At 39.0% G+C, this 17,775-nt stretch overlaps 2 protein-coding genes across 6 annotated transcripts in view; both read left to right on the top strand.

Annotated features, from left to right (window-relative positions):
- The window catches only part of LOC106923794 (electrogenic sodium bicarbonate cotransporter 1-like), a 39,870-nt gene extending 32,399 nt beyond the window's left edge, over positions 1–7,471 (top strand). For 2 of the 4 annotated variants that reach the window (XM_088010816.1, XM_088010819.1), the window contains exons 19-26: positions 371–549; positions 840–912; positions 1,391–1,459; positions 2,294–2,467; positions 3,017–3,181; positions 3,304–3,397; positions 3,692–3,763; positions 4,481–7,471. In XM_088010816.1, the coding sequence (XP_087866942.1) occupies positions 371–549; positions 840–912; positions 1,391–1,459; positions 2,294–2,467; positions 3,017–3,181; positions 3,304–3,397; positions 3,692–3,735 (798 nt within the window). In that variant the 3' untranslated portion in view covers positions 3,736–3,763; positions 4,481–7,471. The remainder of the gene's footprint in view (positions 1–370; positions 550–839; positions 913–1,390; positions 1,460–2,293; positions 2,468–3,016; positions 3,182–3,303; positions 3,398–3,691; positions 3,764–4,480) is intronic. The other 2 variants (XM_088010817.1, XM_088010820.1) reach the window with 2 other exon arrangements.
- Positions 7,472–14,989: 7,518 nt separating this feature from the next.
- LOC106909860 (neuropeptide FF receptor 2-like) lies at positions 14,990–17,551 on the top strand. Of its 2 annotated transcripts, none has more exons than XM_014976344.2 (3): positions 14,990–15,317; positions 16,156–16,255; positions 16,350–17,551. In XM_014976344.2, the coding sequence occupies exons 1-3, from the start codon at positions 14,990–14,992 to the stop codon at positions 17,218–17,220; spliced, it is 1,299 nt and encodes a 432-aa protein (XP_014831830.2). In that variant the 3' UTR covers positions 17,221–17,551. The 2 variants fall into 2 exon arrangements, with proteins under 2 accessions (XP_014831830.2, XP_087866774.1); XM_088010648.1 differs by having other exon boundaries at positions 16,156–16,265; positions 16,315–17,551.
- The last annotated feature ends 224 nt before the right edge of the window (positions 17,552–17,775 follow it).

Genomic DNA, 17,775 nt, shown 5'->3' with positions numbered 1-17,775 from the left:
ACCTAAAGTTATGTGGAAATGTTGGTATTTTAAAGACCAAAATGAAAATAATTCCTACAAATAACATAACTACAAAACAACCAAGTCCATCAAAAGAACAATTTTTTCCCCCCCAAAATTTTTTTTTCAATATAAAACATACAATGCAGGTGTGTGAATCTTTGGTTAAAATAAGCTTGTTTTGAATTCAACGAAGTCCCTCGTAGTGGGCCGAGTATCCAGAAATCTCTGTAGTAAGAGTAGCGATCCTTCATAGTAGGATTATTCAAGTAAAATTAAAAAATACATCATAGTAAAATCTTGCATCTACTCCAGTAGATGCAACCATCACAACCCTATCAAACCTGTTGTCTTCTCTGTTCGTGCTCAGAAAGGGGCCGGTTATCACCTGGACCTGTTCTGGGTGGCCGTCCTGATGATTCTCTGCTCCTTCATGGGGTTGCCATGGTACGTAGCTGCTACCGTCATCTCCATCGCCCACATCGACTCTCTGAAAATGGAGACCCAGACCTCCGCCCCTGGAGAGCAGCCCAAGTTCCTGGGCGTCAGGTGAGTCGTTGCTTCATTTTTATTTATTTCTTCTATCATATTTACGGCCCTTTTTTTCCACTTGTTTTCAAGTATTGGTGAGAAGTTCCGATCAGTTTCCATGACGTCATCGTCGGTCTCTGTAGCTGACGACAGAAATTTCCATAACATCGTTTTTAATGAACTTTTACCCCCTTTTATGTGCTTAGAACCCATCATAAAGCTTCAGAAGTCAGAGTCCTTGCATGTGAAAACTTTCAGGCTTTACAAATGACGCTGATTTTCCTATTTCTTCCCCCCCCTCCATCCAGGGAACAAAGAGTCACTGGCATCTTTGTGTTCCTCCTGACAGGACTCTCCGTCTTCATGGCTCCTATCCTGAAGGTATTCCGTCCAGCTCCTAATTCCTCCATGGAAACGCGGATTACAGTCCGTCCCTTTTGGACAAGCTCTCGTCACTTGTCTTTATTTTTTAAAAATCATTTAAAATCTTCCGCTCATCCGATTAGAAGCCCCCGTACCTGAACTAATTCGATGTGAAATTCATCAGGACTTTAAGCTCCAGTTGGAGAACAGTGTAGAGTTTCCATTCCCTCATTAAGCTGGGAAAGAACCTGAGCGGAGGCTGTTGTTGGAGCTGCTGCGCCCCCTGGTGGCCATTTATTTTCCAGGCGTGGAAAAGTAGTTTTCCCTCAAACTGTTGTCTAATCTGTTATCTGTGAGCTACTTTCTACTTTAAACTAGCTGGAGCTTTAACACACAAAACTATTCTATTTTCTTATTTATAATTTAACTTTAGCTGCTGATACTACATTCATCTTCATGTATAAAACGGACATCGTTTTTGCTTTGTTGTCTGCAGTTCATCCCGATGCCTGTTCTCTATGGTGTGTTCCTCTATATGGGCGTGGCGTCTCTCAATGGTGTCCAGGTGAGTTGCTCCACTCTAACTAGCATTGGTACTTAGCTTATACTTTACAGTGCCTTTTTCATAGCCCTCTGTGCGTCTCACATTTGATGTTGCAATAATAAACTTCACAGTTGCTCGTTGAGATTTTGTTCAGCAAACCATCAGGAAGTGGATAATTGTGAACTTTTCTTTTTGTTACAAAAAAAAAGAATTGTCTAAGGAGGAAACTGTGCATTTGAATTAAATACAAAATAAATTTGTGTGCCAGGATGGGCTGAACACAAACGCACAAATCCACACTTTTCAGAATATTGTTAGTATTTACAAAAACTCAAATCATTTTCTTTTCACAGTTATGCAAATACTCATACATTTTCCCGCCCTCCAAAAAGGTTTCCATTTACATTCAGTGTAGTTGCAACAGCAAAGAGGAGTTAATATTAGTATTGGTAGGCACTAGGTATCGTCATAGCAACACATGTACATAACCTGAAGAGAGCCAAACTATTGAATGAGTAACTGTAACTATAAACCTTAATTGTATATTCTTGGCATATAAATACTGTTGTACCTTCAGTATCACCTGTTCTTGTGTAGATTCTGGTCCATCAGTGTTTAAATCACTGATCAAAAGTTGGGTATTCCTGTCAGAATTGAAACCAAACAGCTGAACAGAGATTCGTGACGGGCTGGCCCTCCTTTTGTAACTGGTTTTACTTCCAGTAAAACCAGTTAAGAACCAGTTCTCAGGCGCCAGCCTTTCTCTGAACGCTTTTGTGGAAAAAAACCCACAACAGAAGTACTGATTTCTTTTCATTTCACTTTTTTCATCTCATTGTCTGAAAACCCCGACAGTTCATGGACCGTCTGCAGCTGCTCCTCATGCCAGCCAAGCACCAGCCAGACCTTATCTACCTGCGCCATGTCCCCCAGAGACGCATCCACCTCTTCACCTTCATCCAGGTCCTGTGCTTGGCTCTGCTCTGGATCCTCAAGTCCACCGTGGCCGCCATCATTTTCCCCGTCATGGTGAGGATCGCCTGACGTGTAGCCGAGTGAAAACTGAAGCGCAAAGGACAGGGCCGGACCGCGTGTCTGAAAAAACGTACCACGAGAAAAACGTCCGCTGGCATCGATTAAATGTCAATATCATTGATTGTTTATTATTTTTTGTTTTAAATATCTGAAATACTACCAAACTGGTAGCGTGACCTTTCCTGTTTTAGCCACGGTTTTCCATGCCATTGTACATTTTAAGCCGTTACGAGGCACGGTGGCGAAAACCGAAATTGTTGCCTTGCACATTACTCTGCAGGTTGTTGCTAGGTAACCAAAGAGTGAGTTAGTTGATGCCACCAATCTAATCATGAGAAGTTAAGCGCTAAAGCCTTTCCTCTGCCTACATCTTCAGAAATGCTGCGCAGTTCTGAATAGGACTTCAGCAAATATCCTATACATTGAATATTCCATAAGATGTATATATCGACCGATACTGACTTATCGCGATACGTATTGCTACGGATTGATAAATTCTCCAACCTTCTGTTGAGAATGATTTCCCTGCGCTTCCGTTCGCAGATTTTGGCGTTGGTTGCCGTACGAAAGGCCATGGACTACGTGTTCTCCCAGCACGACCTCAGCTACCTGGACGACGTGATCCCTGAGAAGGACAAGAAAAAGAAGGAGGACGAGAAGAAGAAGAAAAACAAGAAGAAGGGAAGCATCGACAGTGAAATTGACTACGTAAGTAGCCGTCGGCGGGACAAATGAGAGACAAATGGCACTTTTTCTCAACTCCACTGTTGATGTGACGTGTCAGAAAGTAGCTCTCCAGCGGTTAATGTTGTCCCTCCGTCCTCCCACAGTCCGACTACCCCTTCCATGAAAATATCCCCTCTATAAAAATCTCTATGGAGATGATGGAACAGGAGCCCATGTTGGGGGATAAATCTTTGGATAGTGAGTACTACTGGCCAGGGTTTGCTTCGCTCCCGCTAAGAGAGCTGCTCAGACTTTGCTTCTCGAAGCTTCTTCTCCTGCCGCGCTCACCCTTTAGCTCTGACTCTGGCTTCCTGCCCAGCTCAATCCGTTAGCGGATAGGTTCATATTGGAACCCTAAGAAAATAATAATAAAAAAAATAAAGCTTTGCACTGCTTGCTTCCTTTCTTTTTCCTTCTCCAGTTTTTGCTTCTGCAGCCTAACTTGAAATTAAGGATTTTGACAAAACATTTTTGCTGTTTCCCCCCCCTCAGGAGATTCACCGCAAACTTTCCTTAACCCCCATTCACCGTGCTGAACACTACTTTGGCTCCCCCACTGTGTAAGTGAGTACCATCCTCCTTTTGCACAGCTGTCCTATAATTTTTTTACAATTATAAAAAAGATTCACTTGTAATTAGAACCTCTAAGTTAACAAAGGTAGGGTCATAACCGGCATTTCCTTTAGTTATCGATTAATCTACCTAACATTTATTCTGACGATTAATCGATTAATCAAAATGGTAGATTCTTCAGATTTTTTATTTAAGATGTTTTTTCATGCAATATTAGAAATACATTAAAATTCAATTTCGTTTTTAAAATAAGAAAATATTTTTATTACGAAAAATGTGTCTAATGCTAAAACTAATGTATTTCTAACATCAACATGTGAAAAGCTTTTTTTTAGTGTGTATACTCCAGTTAACGATTAATCTATTACTAAGTTGACGATTATTTCAACAACTGATTAATCACGATTAATCTGATTAGTCGTTTCAACCCTAAACAAACGTTTGCAAAAGTATCAGTACAGACTCCCAATTCAGCTCAGTTCTGGACTTTGACTGGACTCAAAAGTTGCACAAGAGTTTATTGAGGCGTGGCAGAGTAATCAGGGCTGAATCCAGCAGCTAACTAGAGATTTTTTGTAGATAAATATGTTTTATTTGAGATTAAATAAAACACATTGAGGTTTATGGTTGCAAAATGCGACAAAATCTGAGGCGACGTGAAGGCGGCGAGACGCTTCATGTCACTTTATTTTTGTGTCTTTCTCTCAGTTTTGGCTGCGGTTCACACGGCTCACCTCGGATTCGGATCGACCGGGAGGATAACGGCTTCCTTGGCAGGAAGAGCTCTGAAACTGAACTGTGAAAGAAATCTGTACACAAACAGCACAACACTGCAAACGTCCTCTTATTTTATTTGAACTTTTATTTTATTACCACAGTGCCGATCCGTAGCGGTTATTTCTACGACAATTCACACGAGGATTTCAATCCAAATAGCTGGAAGTATTTCGTCTTAACACTTTTGGTGGTACTGAGTTTTCAGCGTCGTCGGCTGAAAAACAAGCAGAACGTCACCTGACTTCACTTTTGAAAGTATGTGTTATTAATTAATTTATTAAACATAACGTCTGTAGACATCAACAGAGGTCCTGGAAGCAATAGCAATTATATGATTTGCTTAAGTCAATTACTCTGTACATACCAATATCCAAAGCTTTAAATTTTTTTTATTGTTATTATTATGAAACACTTGCATGCAAGTTGCTTAGAAAGAAATCTTCACCTGAACGTCACTGGGATCCATGTCTTCCTTTTACATGTTGCGAACAAAACGGCCTACACAAAGTCATCTATGCAAAAGCCACAAGCCGACTTGTAAACATTTTAATGGATTTGTTCCAACAAATTCAAAAACAAACCAAAAAAATCGCAGCTTCGTCTCAGTATCAACACAGGTTTCATCTTCATTTTTTCTTTCCCAGCCTCATTTTCCTTTTTCTGTATATTTATTGTTGTATTTAAACTCACAGTAAAGTAGCTTGCTGGTTGGATTTTATGAAAAAGATGGAAATAGTTTTTTTTGTTTTTGTTTTTTTTCACTTTGTCTTCTCGGTGGTCTGCGTCCACTCAGCTGTCGTTTCCCTGTTTACAGAGTCCAGGATGTTTGAAACCCTCACGTAGCTCTACCTCTTCTTCTCTTTAGGTGCCAGACATGTTTGTTTTTTTGTTTTTTTAATGATTGAAATGCGTCTATTGTGCAATGATTTCTGATCAAACACTAATCTGATTTATTCCGTATCCCCTCAATTTGGCGCTGTATAAATGTCAGATTCATTTAGCGACATATTATTACTGTTATTATTGTTTTTTTATCATTGTAAAGAGTGAAATAGCAGATATGTGAAAGGGTAAATCCACCTGATTTAAAACAACAACAAAGTACTTTGACGTTTGCATTTGAACAACTGAACATGGCATTAATATTAATATACGGCAACTCGTTTTTTTGATGATATTTCAAACACTGAAGTCGAGGAGAAAAAAAGGATTCAGCTCGTCTCATGACTTCAGTGTGCTGCTGGCGTGTGAGACAATCGATTCTTTTATTAGGTAGCTTTTATTTTACAATGTGATCTTATACAGAGGCTGATGATTTGATTAATTAATCTTTAAATACTTTTTAGGTTGTAGTCTTTTTTTTTTATATAATGCAAATCTAAATTCAGAACGGTTATTGCTTCATTGTCTTTTGGAGTAAAAAGTCAGAAAAGATGCATACAGTGCTGCAAAAATGTGTTTGCCTACTTACACATTTTCTTTTTTTCTACATTTTTGCTTTTTGGCCACATAAAAATGTGAAAGACCATCTAATGAAATACACAAAGAAAATGTAGGTGAGCAAAACCAGCAATCTTCTGTCGTTTTTTTTCTTTCTTCATTTATTGGAGAAAAACCTGTACAAATCAGGCCAGCATTATGTGGAAATAATCGATCCCATTGAAATTCCTTGACGTCTTAATGCGAAGTCTGGACTTCCACTGGGTGAGTGCTTCAGATGTTCACTGTCCTGCTGCATAACCCAACTTTACTTGACCTGACGGTCACAAACTGATGAGCAGAATTTCTGGTTTTGTGAATTACTAAACATTGTTCAGATCTTGAAGTTACATTTTCCTTTCTTTTCTTTTTTTTAAAAATGCTCTTAACAGCAGAAATATCTTCTAAGTTCCCCTTTTGTTTCTTTCAGTCACAGAATATTTTCCTAAAAGCCTTAGGGATGAACAAAATGTAATTTTTGGAAAAAATGTGATGTTGCCCTTTTTTGGGTTTTTGGGTTGTTTTTTGCCAGTAAATTCTCCCATGGTGGCTGTTTTGAGCCAATCTCTTGTTTTTAAGTCTAGAACCCTGAGGCTTAATTGAGGCCTGTGATAATTTAGGACTTGTTCTGTTTTTTTTCCCCTGGCTTATTTGCTGAATTTTTAACAAACTGGAGTATTAAAAATGCATCCAAATCGCAGCTAATTCACCCTTTTCACATGGGGTTGGTTCCTCTTAAAACTAGATTGATGATCTGAAACATGCGACTGAAAAGCCAAAACAAAAGAAAAACCTAATTTTGAACAAATGCTTGTCGCAGCACTGTATTCTGATCTTCATTTAGCAAACACCTGTCCAATGTTCCTGCTCAATCAAGCTCATCACCGGTACCAAACTGATTTATGCAAGATTGATTAATATATATATATATATATATATATATATATATATATATATATATATATATATATATATATATATATATATATATATATATATATGTGTGTGTGTGTGTGTTAATGCATCCAAATCATTTGAGCTGTGTAAACATATTTATTACTTCCAACATTACAATATTCTCATGCACACTCTGTTTTGTCACTCATTTCTCTTGCTAATCGGCTCTGATTCATCTCTCACAGTATGTTTTTTAATAAATGTGAATCTAATGACTGTTAACGTTGCATTTTTTCCTTCCTCCCAATAAACCAGCCCCCCGGGTCTTCCTCCTTGTTTCTGTACTCTGTACATCTTGAAACGCCGGCCTCTCGTTCTGCTTCCATAACTGTTATGTTTATCGTCCTGTGACACTGAAACCAATTTTATACCACGCATCGTATGTGCTAAACTGTCAGGCTACTCCGAAGGAATTAAAGTGTCAGTGTTTTTCTATGAAGTAGTGTTTTAAATGAGAGCAATAAAACAATCGGAATGATTCTTAAATGTGTTGTCGTCTTTTGTTGTTTTGTTTTTTTTATCTCAGAAACAATTTGCATTAAAATTTTCCTGATTACAGGAAAGACACTTCTTCTCTGTTTGTGACAGCTGCCTGATTAGTGTCGCTTCAAAGAGAAATTCTCGCTCAGGAACCGGAAAGGTTGATCTTTTTTTTTTTTTTTTTAATACCTTGGAGGAGTGAGGCGTTTTTCTTTTTCATGTTGTCCGTCCATGTGGCTTCACCTGCTGCTTTGCTGATTCCAGATAACGAGCGCTCTCTTTCTCTTTCTTTCTTTCCCTCTCACCTCATTTCGATCCACCTCTGTCTTCAGCTGCAGTCGGGAAAAGCAAGAGTCTCAACCCCACTGGAACCCAGTCTGTCAACAAAGTTTTATTTATTCATTTAATTTATTTTTCTTACAAAAAAAAAAACTTATTGTAACTTTACGGTGCAAAACTCTTTTTACTGAAGTTATTTCAGCCAAAAGAAATACAAGTAGACATCTGACGGGAGCTGTCGCTCAGGTAGAGTGCAGACTTATTGATTTGTTTTGTTTCATCAGCAAAGTGATTTTTGATGTTCAGCTGTTGAAGAACTTTCCAGAGGTGAATAAATATTGTCTGTAAAGTCAATTCATGCTGAAACTTTTTTTTTAAAATATTCTTTAAAACAACTTGAAACGCTTTAATTTAAAAAAAAAAAGTGTGTTTGGCTGCTTTCCCTAAAAATGACATAAAATAATGTATTTTTAAGTAAAAAAAAAATGAATAGGAGTTTCTACACATTGAAATTGTATCTCACCAATAGTTAAGTGGTATGGTCAAAGATTTTTACCACTTATTGCTAAATTCAACAAAAACAATTTTTACTAAAAGGGCAGTTTCATGTAAAATTGACTTTTTGAGAACCTCTTCCACTCAGCCCCACCAGACTAGTGGCAGCAGCAATTAGCAAACACCTGGTGGCGCCACTGAGCTCATAATAGGAACTACTTCTCAGTGCAACAGCCTGATACTTTAGGAGAAACATTGCTCTAATTACATGCTGAAAGCAGAGGGTCGGAAAAGAACAGAAGCTTCTTAAAGAGACAGAGGCCCAATTTCAAGGAGCAAAGTTAAGAAGTCAAATTAATTTTAAGTCATGTTTTGCATATGCAACACTTTTAAGAAGTGAAGGTAACATAGATGCTAACATGCCACTGTGCCTAAAAAAATACATAATACCGCCACTTTAAGAACAATTAACTGGAGCTATACGTTTCATAGCCCTTCATCTTGGCAGCTTTAACATTTGTAATAACTCACACCTCCCATACGGTGGCTGCTGAGGATCACAACAGTCACCAGGGATTAGTTGGTTTTTTTTTGTGAACAGTGTTCCTCGAGTCACTCCTCTGTCAGGAGAGGCCATTAGTGTTGCTTCGCTCAGGTTGTTAGAGCAGACCACACTGGAAGGCTCTCGCTCTCTCTCTCAGCAGACTCTTGTCTTTACGAAAACAGGTTTTATTAATCCGTCGAGCCATTAAACAGACATACATGTACGTTTTGTACATGGACAAAAAGCACATGGACGTCTGTTTAATGGAAATCATGTTTTTCACGTGAACATAGACGTCGAAAGTCACATAGGAGAAAGTGTGAAGATGAGGGTCAGTGACTGGACTTGGAGCGGTCTAATGACAGCTGAAGTGTTGCACACTGTCCTCACAGGGTGTAGAGAAAAACAACTTGTCACAAAAAGAAAAAGGGTGTTATGAGGAGATGAAATGACAAAAAGAATCCCCTTCTTACACATGTTCTCAGTGTAAAAGTTTTTTTCTTTCCAAGATGAGAAAGTTAGATACATGGTGTGTATTTCAATCTGTACAAAGTTTTAAAAAAAAGTTTAGATTTTTATTGCTATCTCTGTATTGTTTCATTATATTTTGGGAGATTTTCTATCAGAAAAATAATTCTTGATTGAATAAATACAACACATCTAAACTTGGCGGGGATGTGAATAATTTTGTGCCTAACTTTAGAGAGGAAAAAAACTAAAATCGACATCAAAGCTTCTCGTGTTCAAAGGAAAACACGTTTGAGGCACGCACGGCTTTGTTAAAGCGCTTTTGTTTGACAGTCGACATGAAGCTGGTGTTTGCTGGTTTTTTTCCTTTGCTATGTGCAAAATCAGACAGGCAGTGAATGTATAGCTGAGAATTTAATTTCAATTACTCTCTTAAAAATCCTAAAGGAAGCCTGTTTATCCTCCCACTGCGATTTGTAGATTATGCAAACATATTCTCTAACACGGACACCTCTTTAAATGGCGATGTAGTTTCTAATAAGACTTGTTTGTCAGATTAAAAATACTTTTTGAAAATAACAACCTATAATCAAGAATTAAACATACTTTTAATTAAGCTCTCATATCTTTATAAAAAAATGTTTTCATTGGTGTGATGTCATTATAATCTAAGAAATAAAATATTTTCATTCGCTGTTGTAAAAACAACAATCTTAATTAGCTGAAATGTGTGCTTGAAATTGTTTGTGAAATGTTTTTCAATGTGTTTGTGCAACATTTTTGATCCACTGAGATGCATCTGCATAAATCCAAGTTTTTTAGAAAGTACAAAAAACAAAAAGACTAAGATGGGAAAAATATGTGTGAAAGGATATTCTTACTTTTAACCGAATTAAATATTTATTTCCTCAAAGCCAAATGTTCTGTGTTATGTAATGGCTATTTAAGTTATTGCTGCCAGTGACGATGAAGCAATCACCCTTACAACCAGCCTCATATATGCTAGAAAAGCTTTGTGTTTTTCTAAAAATAAAAAAAAATAAAAAAAACATTTCTAAACATTGCATGACACATAATCATAACATCAACCTTTTATACAGCCTTAGAAACAAGTTTCATCAGCTTGCATCACTGGCTGGATTTTCAGGACTGACAGCTGGAGCTGATGATTGCTATCATTTAGCAAACCATCAGGATGTAACCCTTAAAATGTCTGTCTGTCTCTATATGTCTCCACTTTTTGTCATGTTTCTCATTTTTTATGGAAAACGGTCACGTTAGTTTAAATGAAACGGCCCAATCAAATCCCTGTGATTAAACGCCATGTCACATTTCTTATCTTATATAATTTACAGTGAAAAAAGCCTTCTCATTGCCTTCATGACAGGGCTAACGTTTTGAGGGCGCGCCATTTCAAATTGTTTAGTGCCAACATGTAGCAAACCTTCTATTTTTTGTTTCTAATTTAGCAAAGTGACACGCTTCTGGTCATGTTTTCACAACACTCTTCCTGGAAATAATAATAATAAAAAAAAAGATGTAAAGGATTTCTAATTTTTAATTGTATCAATAGATTTTTTTTGATTATTTGCATTTAATTTTAAATAGATTTCTTTGCTTGTGTAAAAATCCTTAAAAAATGTGTCTGTTATCTTTTCATTCTTACATTTCTATCCAATAAGACACAAACACCTATATTGTACACATCAGCAGGACAGGGTTTCTGCATTTGTTTTTGTTTTTTTATTTTAAAATTCAAAATTTGAGAGATATTAGCCCTCTCCATCCATTTTTTATGTATGAATAAAACTTCAATCTAAATATGAGACATCTATTTTGACTATGGTTATGTTTTAAACACAAGAATGACAAACTGCAAGAAGGTGGATGGATGGATGGATGGATGGATGGATGGATGGATGGATGGATGGATGGATGGATGGATGGATGGATGGATGGATGGATGGATGGATGGATGGATGGATGGATGGATGGATGGATGGATGGATGGATGGATGGATGGATGGATGGATGGATGGATGGATGGATGGATGGATGGATGGATGGATGGATGACTGAAAGGTGGATTTGTGGGATAATGCAACTTTTAAATAATATAATATGGAACAAAGAATGAAAATAAACTTTTTCTTTAGTTTTATTCTTCTTTTTTTAAGTAGACCTGAAAAATCTGCTAAAAGTTGCAAACTTTCCAGATGTGTTTCTCCAATACTGAAGGTTGAAATGATCAAAAACTGAAGGAGCACTGGTTATTTGTTAAGGCTACGTCTCTCTTGTGGATTAAATAGCTTGTGAAAACTTTAATCACTACATAGCTATTTCTTTTGATATTACTATAAATTCACAACTTCTGCTAACGCTGCTATGACGACGTTTGTGTTTTTTCTTTTTCTAAACTGTTGGCGGTCCATCAAAATTTCCCCTTTTTCACAAAACAACACTTCATACAAATCTAGCTGTCAGTCTCCTCTCCACACTGCTCCTAGTGAATCAGCGCTGAAGGCCTTTTGACACGTTAATTAACCGTTCTATCTTTCATTGTAACATGAGCAGGGGTGTCATAAACACAACTCTGATCTGAATTTTCATCATCCCCACAAATGTCCTCCTGAGCTTGAAGCAGGCTGATCAGGTGTCGCCTCCTCAGCTCCTCATGCTTTACCTGGTTTCAACTATTTTCAAGTACAGTCTGTTTAATAAATCTCATCTCTTGACAAAAGGGAGGGGAAAAAAGCTTGTGTTTTGTCAAAGCTTCCTCTTTCTGATTCAAGCTGCGTTCTCAGAACACAGTTGGGCGCCGTGTGTGATGGCATCAAAAGTCTGCACTGGCATTTCCAGAGATTGTCTTTTTGCATCCGTCTGTTCTGGTGGATGGATCAGCGCAGACTGAAGAGGGAAGGAATTGATCTGAATCCAAAAGCAAAAAAATAAAAAAAATAAAAAAATAACAAGTCATATTTCCCCATCACCCGTTTGCCAACTAACTCGACGCCAGAGACGCAGATGTCTGAGGCGGTCAGGACGGCCAGCCCTTCATCCGCTGCTGGCAGGAGTGTCTCTGAGTTGACATGAAGCGATGTGAAGATCTAATTCTCCCAGCCCTTACTTACACCACCCAACACGTCTCTTCCCCTCCTGCCCACCACGATCGCATCCCGTCTCCTCTCTGTCATTTATAAGTGCTACAGCAGTCTGTGTCAGGCAGGAGCGCTGAGCAGATGCACAGGATCTCACCAAGGGACAAAAGCGCTGCAGCTTTCCGGCTCTGAAAGAGGGAGATTCCTGTGAAATGGATCTAAACCATCTGTGAGAAGGAAAGAGAAAGAGAGAAAGGAAAAAAATAATAAAATACTGCTTCCTTTAAGGTAAGACTGTTGATTTAAAAAAAAAAAAAACTTTGTCTGCTGTAGTTTGTTTCAGAAACTTCAAAGATATTTATAGACAAAATGGACAGTACATTTTTTAGCCTCTTTGAATTCATTTAATTACATTTTTTTGGTGTTTTTTGGGGCTATTTTAGGAATGTGATTCATTGCTGGCAATGTTGTTGCTACATAAACAAATCAGACACATAATGTAAGACTGACGACCTTTATTTGTGCAGAATTTGAATCATACAGTAAGATCTGATTTGATTTCCCCCCCGCCTTGACAGACTTCTTCTGTTTGTACCTTTGATCGCACGGAAATGTCTCAGCTGATCAAACACATTTTACCATCACGTGAACATAACCTGAAGAAACGTGATGCAATTTTCAAATGATTTCATTGAAATGTATCCAAACCATCCAGAACAAATTGCTCCTTTCGTCTAATAGCTGCTAGTTGCAGCCTTGGCATCAACAACTGTCATCAAGTGTTTACAGTAACTGGCAACAAACCTTTTGTTTTGCTGTGGGGGAGGGGGGGTTGTTTTGCCTGCTCTTCTTTGCATAATTGGTTCAGTTCAGTCTCATTGGAGAGTTTTTGACCTTTAACTGTCTGATCAACGTCTTGATGGTATTCAAGTCCACAATCTGGCTGCGTTTCCAATACAAATGGTCGCAAAACTTTGTCAAAATTCTACTAATGTTGAATTTTCTGGAATTGAATCATGCATCAGTCATTGAAAAATACGCCGCACCATCGTCCAAACTTTTATTGAAAAGCTTCTTCTTTTTTTCTCGAAATTGCCATTATTAGCTACAGTATTTTGCTTGTAGTATGAAGCAAAATTTCTTTTTGTAATTCCAATTTGTGCAATGAAAACGCAGCTTCTAGCACACCCACTCCAAAACCAACCCCTCATGTCTTTTGAGCAACTTGTTGCCGTGGATGGTATTGCTGTCTAGCCTGAGTGCTCTTGGACTTAAGGCCACAATCGTATGTGTTGACATTTTCCTTCAAGGTTTGATGGTTGAGAGCAGAACTTGTGGCTCCATCGTCCAGGTCCTGAAACGTTAAATAACAACATGTTCTACCATACGATGTCATTGTTTTACGCCGGATGTAATGGGATGTACGCCTTCAAAAAACAAAAAAAAGTGGAACATTTTGTCAAATGTGAGTCAGGCCTTTGGGGATTTTTGTTCAGAAGGCGGTTTTGCATTGGAAATGTACCACAGATGCCATTTTTGACTTTTTCTTCTTGTTATATTGCAAAGACTGACCGTGGCCAAGTGAGGTTTGCAGCACTGCTGTTTCATGTTTTCTCCACTTGTGGAAATGGCTTTTCACGTGGCTCACAGGAGAGTCTTAGAAATGACAGGCGGATGTCTGTAACTTTTTCTTGTCTCTTCTTGCTCTTCTTAACTGAGATCTGAGATTTTTTTTTTTTTAGCCAATGTCCTGTTGTCAGGCAAGTTACATTTTAACCATACTATTGAACATAAAAAAAAGGATCACTAATTAAAATTCTACGACTAATATATTCAGTGATAAATCATTCAAAGCCAAACCAACCTGCCATTTGTTCTGCTAATATGAACCAGCACAGTTCACTCAGGAAGTGATGCAGTCTTACCAAAAACCTGCCACTTCAGAGGCAGAGCTAAAAAGAAAAATAAATTAATGAAAAGTCCAGATACAGACGAATAAGATGATTACATTTTAGCCATCACCTCTTAAGAACATTGTAAAAGGGACAACATTGTAGTTTCTTCTTCAAAAGATTACATTCAGGCAAGAAATAATAACTGATTATGTTATAGATTGGGGGGCACATAGCTGAAATGTAGTTACTTTTGCACACAGTAACTCGAAAGCAACGTTGCATAAAGAAATTGCGTTGCAATAAATGTCAGTAAGTCCAGAGGAGAGACAAAACAGGTTGTTAGATTAGGAGCAGAGAAGACGTTTTGTAAGGGCTGGTCTCTGTAGGATGGAGGACAGAGAGGCGAGACGAAAAGGTGAGGACTGATTGTCTTCTGTAATACCTGTAGATTTAGGTTTGCTTGTTGTCTGAAGTAAAATAAAAGAACTTAATCAACACATACGAGTCAGTCAAAGGACGCAACGAAGCCGTTATTGAATTTTCAGGAGGCTTTCACAATTGATTCCACCTGCTAGTCTGCGGGATTGTTCTCTCACCATGAATGTCACTGTGCCCTGTCTTTCCCGGGTATGTTTTCATTCAGAAAACGTACATTAGACCAAAGACATAACAGACCATCCATCCGATGTGCAACACAGAACCACCTCCCCCAGTTTCTGTGTCTTTTCACACTCCAGGTACAGCAATGACTGAGAACCCAGCTTATAACACCACCTCGGAGGACCTGATCCTTTCTGGTGCTCCGGTGTTGCAGAACAAGCCTTGGCCTCAGCAGAACATCACTTATGTGGATTTCTACCTCCACAAACCCGGCGTGGCTGCGGTCTTCACTGTTTCCTACCTGCTCATCTTTGCGGTGTGCATGGTCGGCAACGGGGTGGTGTGCTTCATCGTGCTGCGCAGCAGGAACATGCGCACTGTCACCAATCTGTTTATCCTCAACCTGGCCATCAGCGACCTCCTGGTTGGGATCTTTTGCATGCCAACCACACTTCTGGACAACATTATTACAGGTAATCGGGTAATATTCAGCTTTGCTAGCGGGACTCTGCTCTGAAGCGATTTATAGTTCTTTCCAAAAGTCTTCTAACCCTTTTCACGGGGCATATGGGAAAGCAAATAGAGTTATTGTAGAGAAAAATGTGATAGAGGCCGCAAAACTCTTGAATGTTTAGAATGGCCTAGTCAAAGTGCAGACCTAAATCAAATTGAAAATTTGTGGGAAAGCTTGAAATCGGCTGTTTATGCGCTTAACTTGTTTTTAAATATTTAGCACAAAACTTCAGTGTCTAGATATGCAAAACTGTTAGAAATGGAGACGGACAGATCGACTCAAAATATTGATAATATCGATACCATATCAATATCAGGTTGATACTAGCACGGTAAGAGAGATACTTTAGTTTCAGATTCTCTTTTATAGTCCGATGTCATTGATTTTATTTTGATTTGCTCTTAAATCATAATTTTTTGCAATTTATTTAGGAAAAAATGTGTTGAAATCATGTTGATATTGTTTCAAAGTACTTTGTAGACACCTAAAAACTTTGTCCAAATTGTATCGTAAGATTGAACAAAATAGTTAAAAGGAAAATCGACTAAAAACACCTAAAAGCCAGAAGTTTGACGATACATCAACCTTAAGTAAAAAGTATTTGTATCGGTATCGACATTAGCGATACCTGTCCCTGTATTTACTTTATTTATTCGGATCGATACCACAATATCAAATATCACACACCTCTAGCGAGAGATATCCCCAAAACGCTGGCAGCTAAATGAAACCATGAGCTAAATGTTAAAATGTATTTTTGAGGCACGTTACCATGACGGATGTTTCTGCTTCTGCAGGATGGCCTTTCGGTAGCATTGTGTGTAAACTGAGTGGGATGGTTCAAGGGATATCTGTGTCGGCATCTGTATTCACCCTTGTTGCCATCGCTGTTGACAGGTGCGGGTTTGTATTTCACCTCGACATGTGTGTTTGGGTCTGGAAAATTCTTGTCTAAGGTTTTATATGTTTTTTTTATGTCCTCTTTCATCAGGTTCCGCTGCATTGTCTACCCTTTCAAGCAGAAGCTGACCATCGCCACCTCAAAGCTAATCATCGTCATCATTTGGGTCCTGGCTGTGCTCATCATGTTTCCGTCGGGGGTCATGCTCCAGGTCACGAAGGAGCAGACGGTCCGGATAGTCCTCGGTCCCAACAGCGACACTCGTCCGTTCTACTGGTGCCGGGAGAACTGGCCCAGTCAGGAGATGAGGAAGGTCTACACCACGGTTCTCTTCACCAACATCTACCTCGCCCCGCTAAGTCTGATTGTCATCATGTATGCTCGCATCGGCTTCACCCTCTTTAAGACCACCCTACCTCCAGCTAGGGGCAGTGGGAACGCCCCGCTAGAGGGCAGTGGCAACAACAAACTGAGCGTGGACGGGCGTCAGACGATCACGCGGAAGAAGAAGCGGGTGATAATGATGCTCCTGGTCGTGGCTTTGCTTTTCATCGTATCCTGGCTGCCTCTCTGGACCCTCATGATGCTGAGCGACTACGCCAGCTTGACGGAGCACCAGTATCGCGTCATTAACATCTACATGTACCCTTTCGCTCACTGGCTGGCCTTCTTCAACAGCAGCATCAACCCCATCATCTACGGCTTCTTCAACGAGAACTTCCGGAAGGGCTTCCAGGCAGCTTTTAAGTTCCAGCTGTGCTCCGCTGACGTCCTGCGCCAAAGGACCCTCTCCCACCGCATCAGAGGGAATGCCGTACTCCCAGTCCACCCGATGGTGCCGAGCGGACCGGCGTCCAGAGCCGGGTCGCTGTTTGTGGGCAACGGAACGTGTCAGGCAGGAAACGACGTCAGAGAGCAGGATCTGATCATGGAGGATTTGGAAAAAGTTTCACAGATTTAGACAGACTGACGTGGTGCATGGCCTGAGCATGTTTCGTAAAGATGTACAGCCTAAAAATCCATAAACCTGACTTAAGCTCCTTTCATGTCTGCTGTTAATGAATGTAACCCGACGTTACGTTAAATAAAGATTGCTTCGACTGTTATTGTGACACATTGTTCACATCTGACACGCATGAAAGAAATCCCAGAAATAATGGGTGCCATTTGCAAAGTTGCACTGTAAAAATTTAACAGTAAATATTTGACCTATTTAGCCTGTCCAAAAGTAAAAAATAGTGGGCGTACATGTTTCAAAGTCACATTTTCTCCATGCTTTTCCTACATTTATAAATGTCAAAGTTCCAAAAATAAATACTTAGCTTCCTAACTAAATTTATGTTTGCTAAAATAAATTGACTAAATAAAAAGTATTGGTGTCGGTATCAGGCTAAGTTGAACATTTAGCTTGTGAGTTGAATATTAAGTTTGTATCTGATATTTATAAATGTAGGAGCAACATGGTGAAAATGTCACTTTGAAAAATGAAAACCCACATTTCGTTCTTCTATGACAG

This window comes from Poecilia mexicana, unplaced genomic scaffold, assembly GCF_051168715.1.
Source record: "Poecilia mexicana isolate PSO_F unplaced genomic scaffold, ASM5116871v1 scaffold_12, whole genome shotgun sequence".
In the NCBI taxonomy this organism is placed as follows: Eukaryota; Metazoa; Chordata; class Actinopteri; order Cyprinodontiformes; family Poeciliidae; genus Poecilia; species Poecilia mexicana.
Note: the sequence above shows the minus strand (reverse complement) of the source record. Positions and strands in the feature narration are given on the sequence as shown.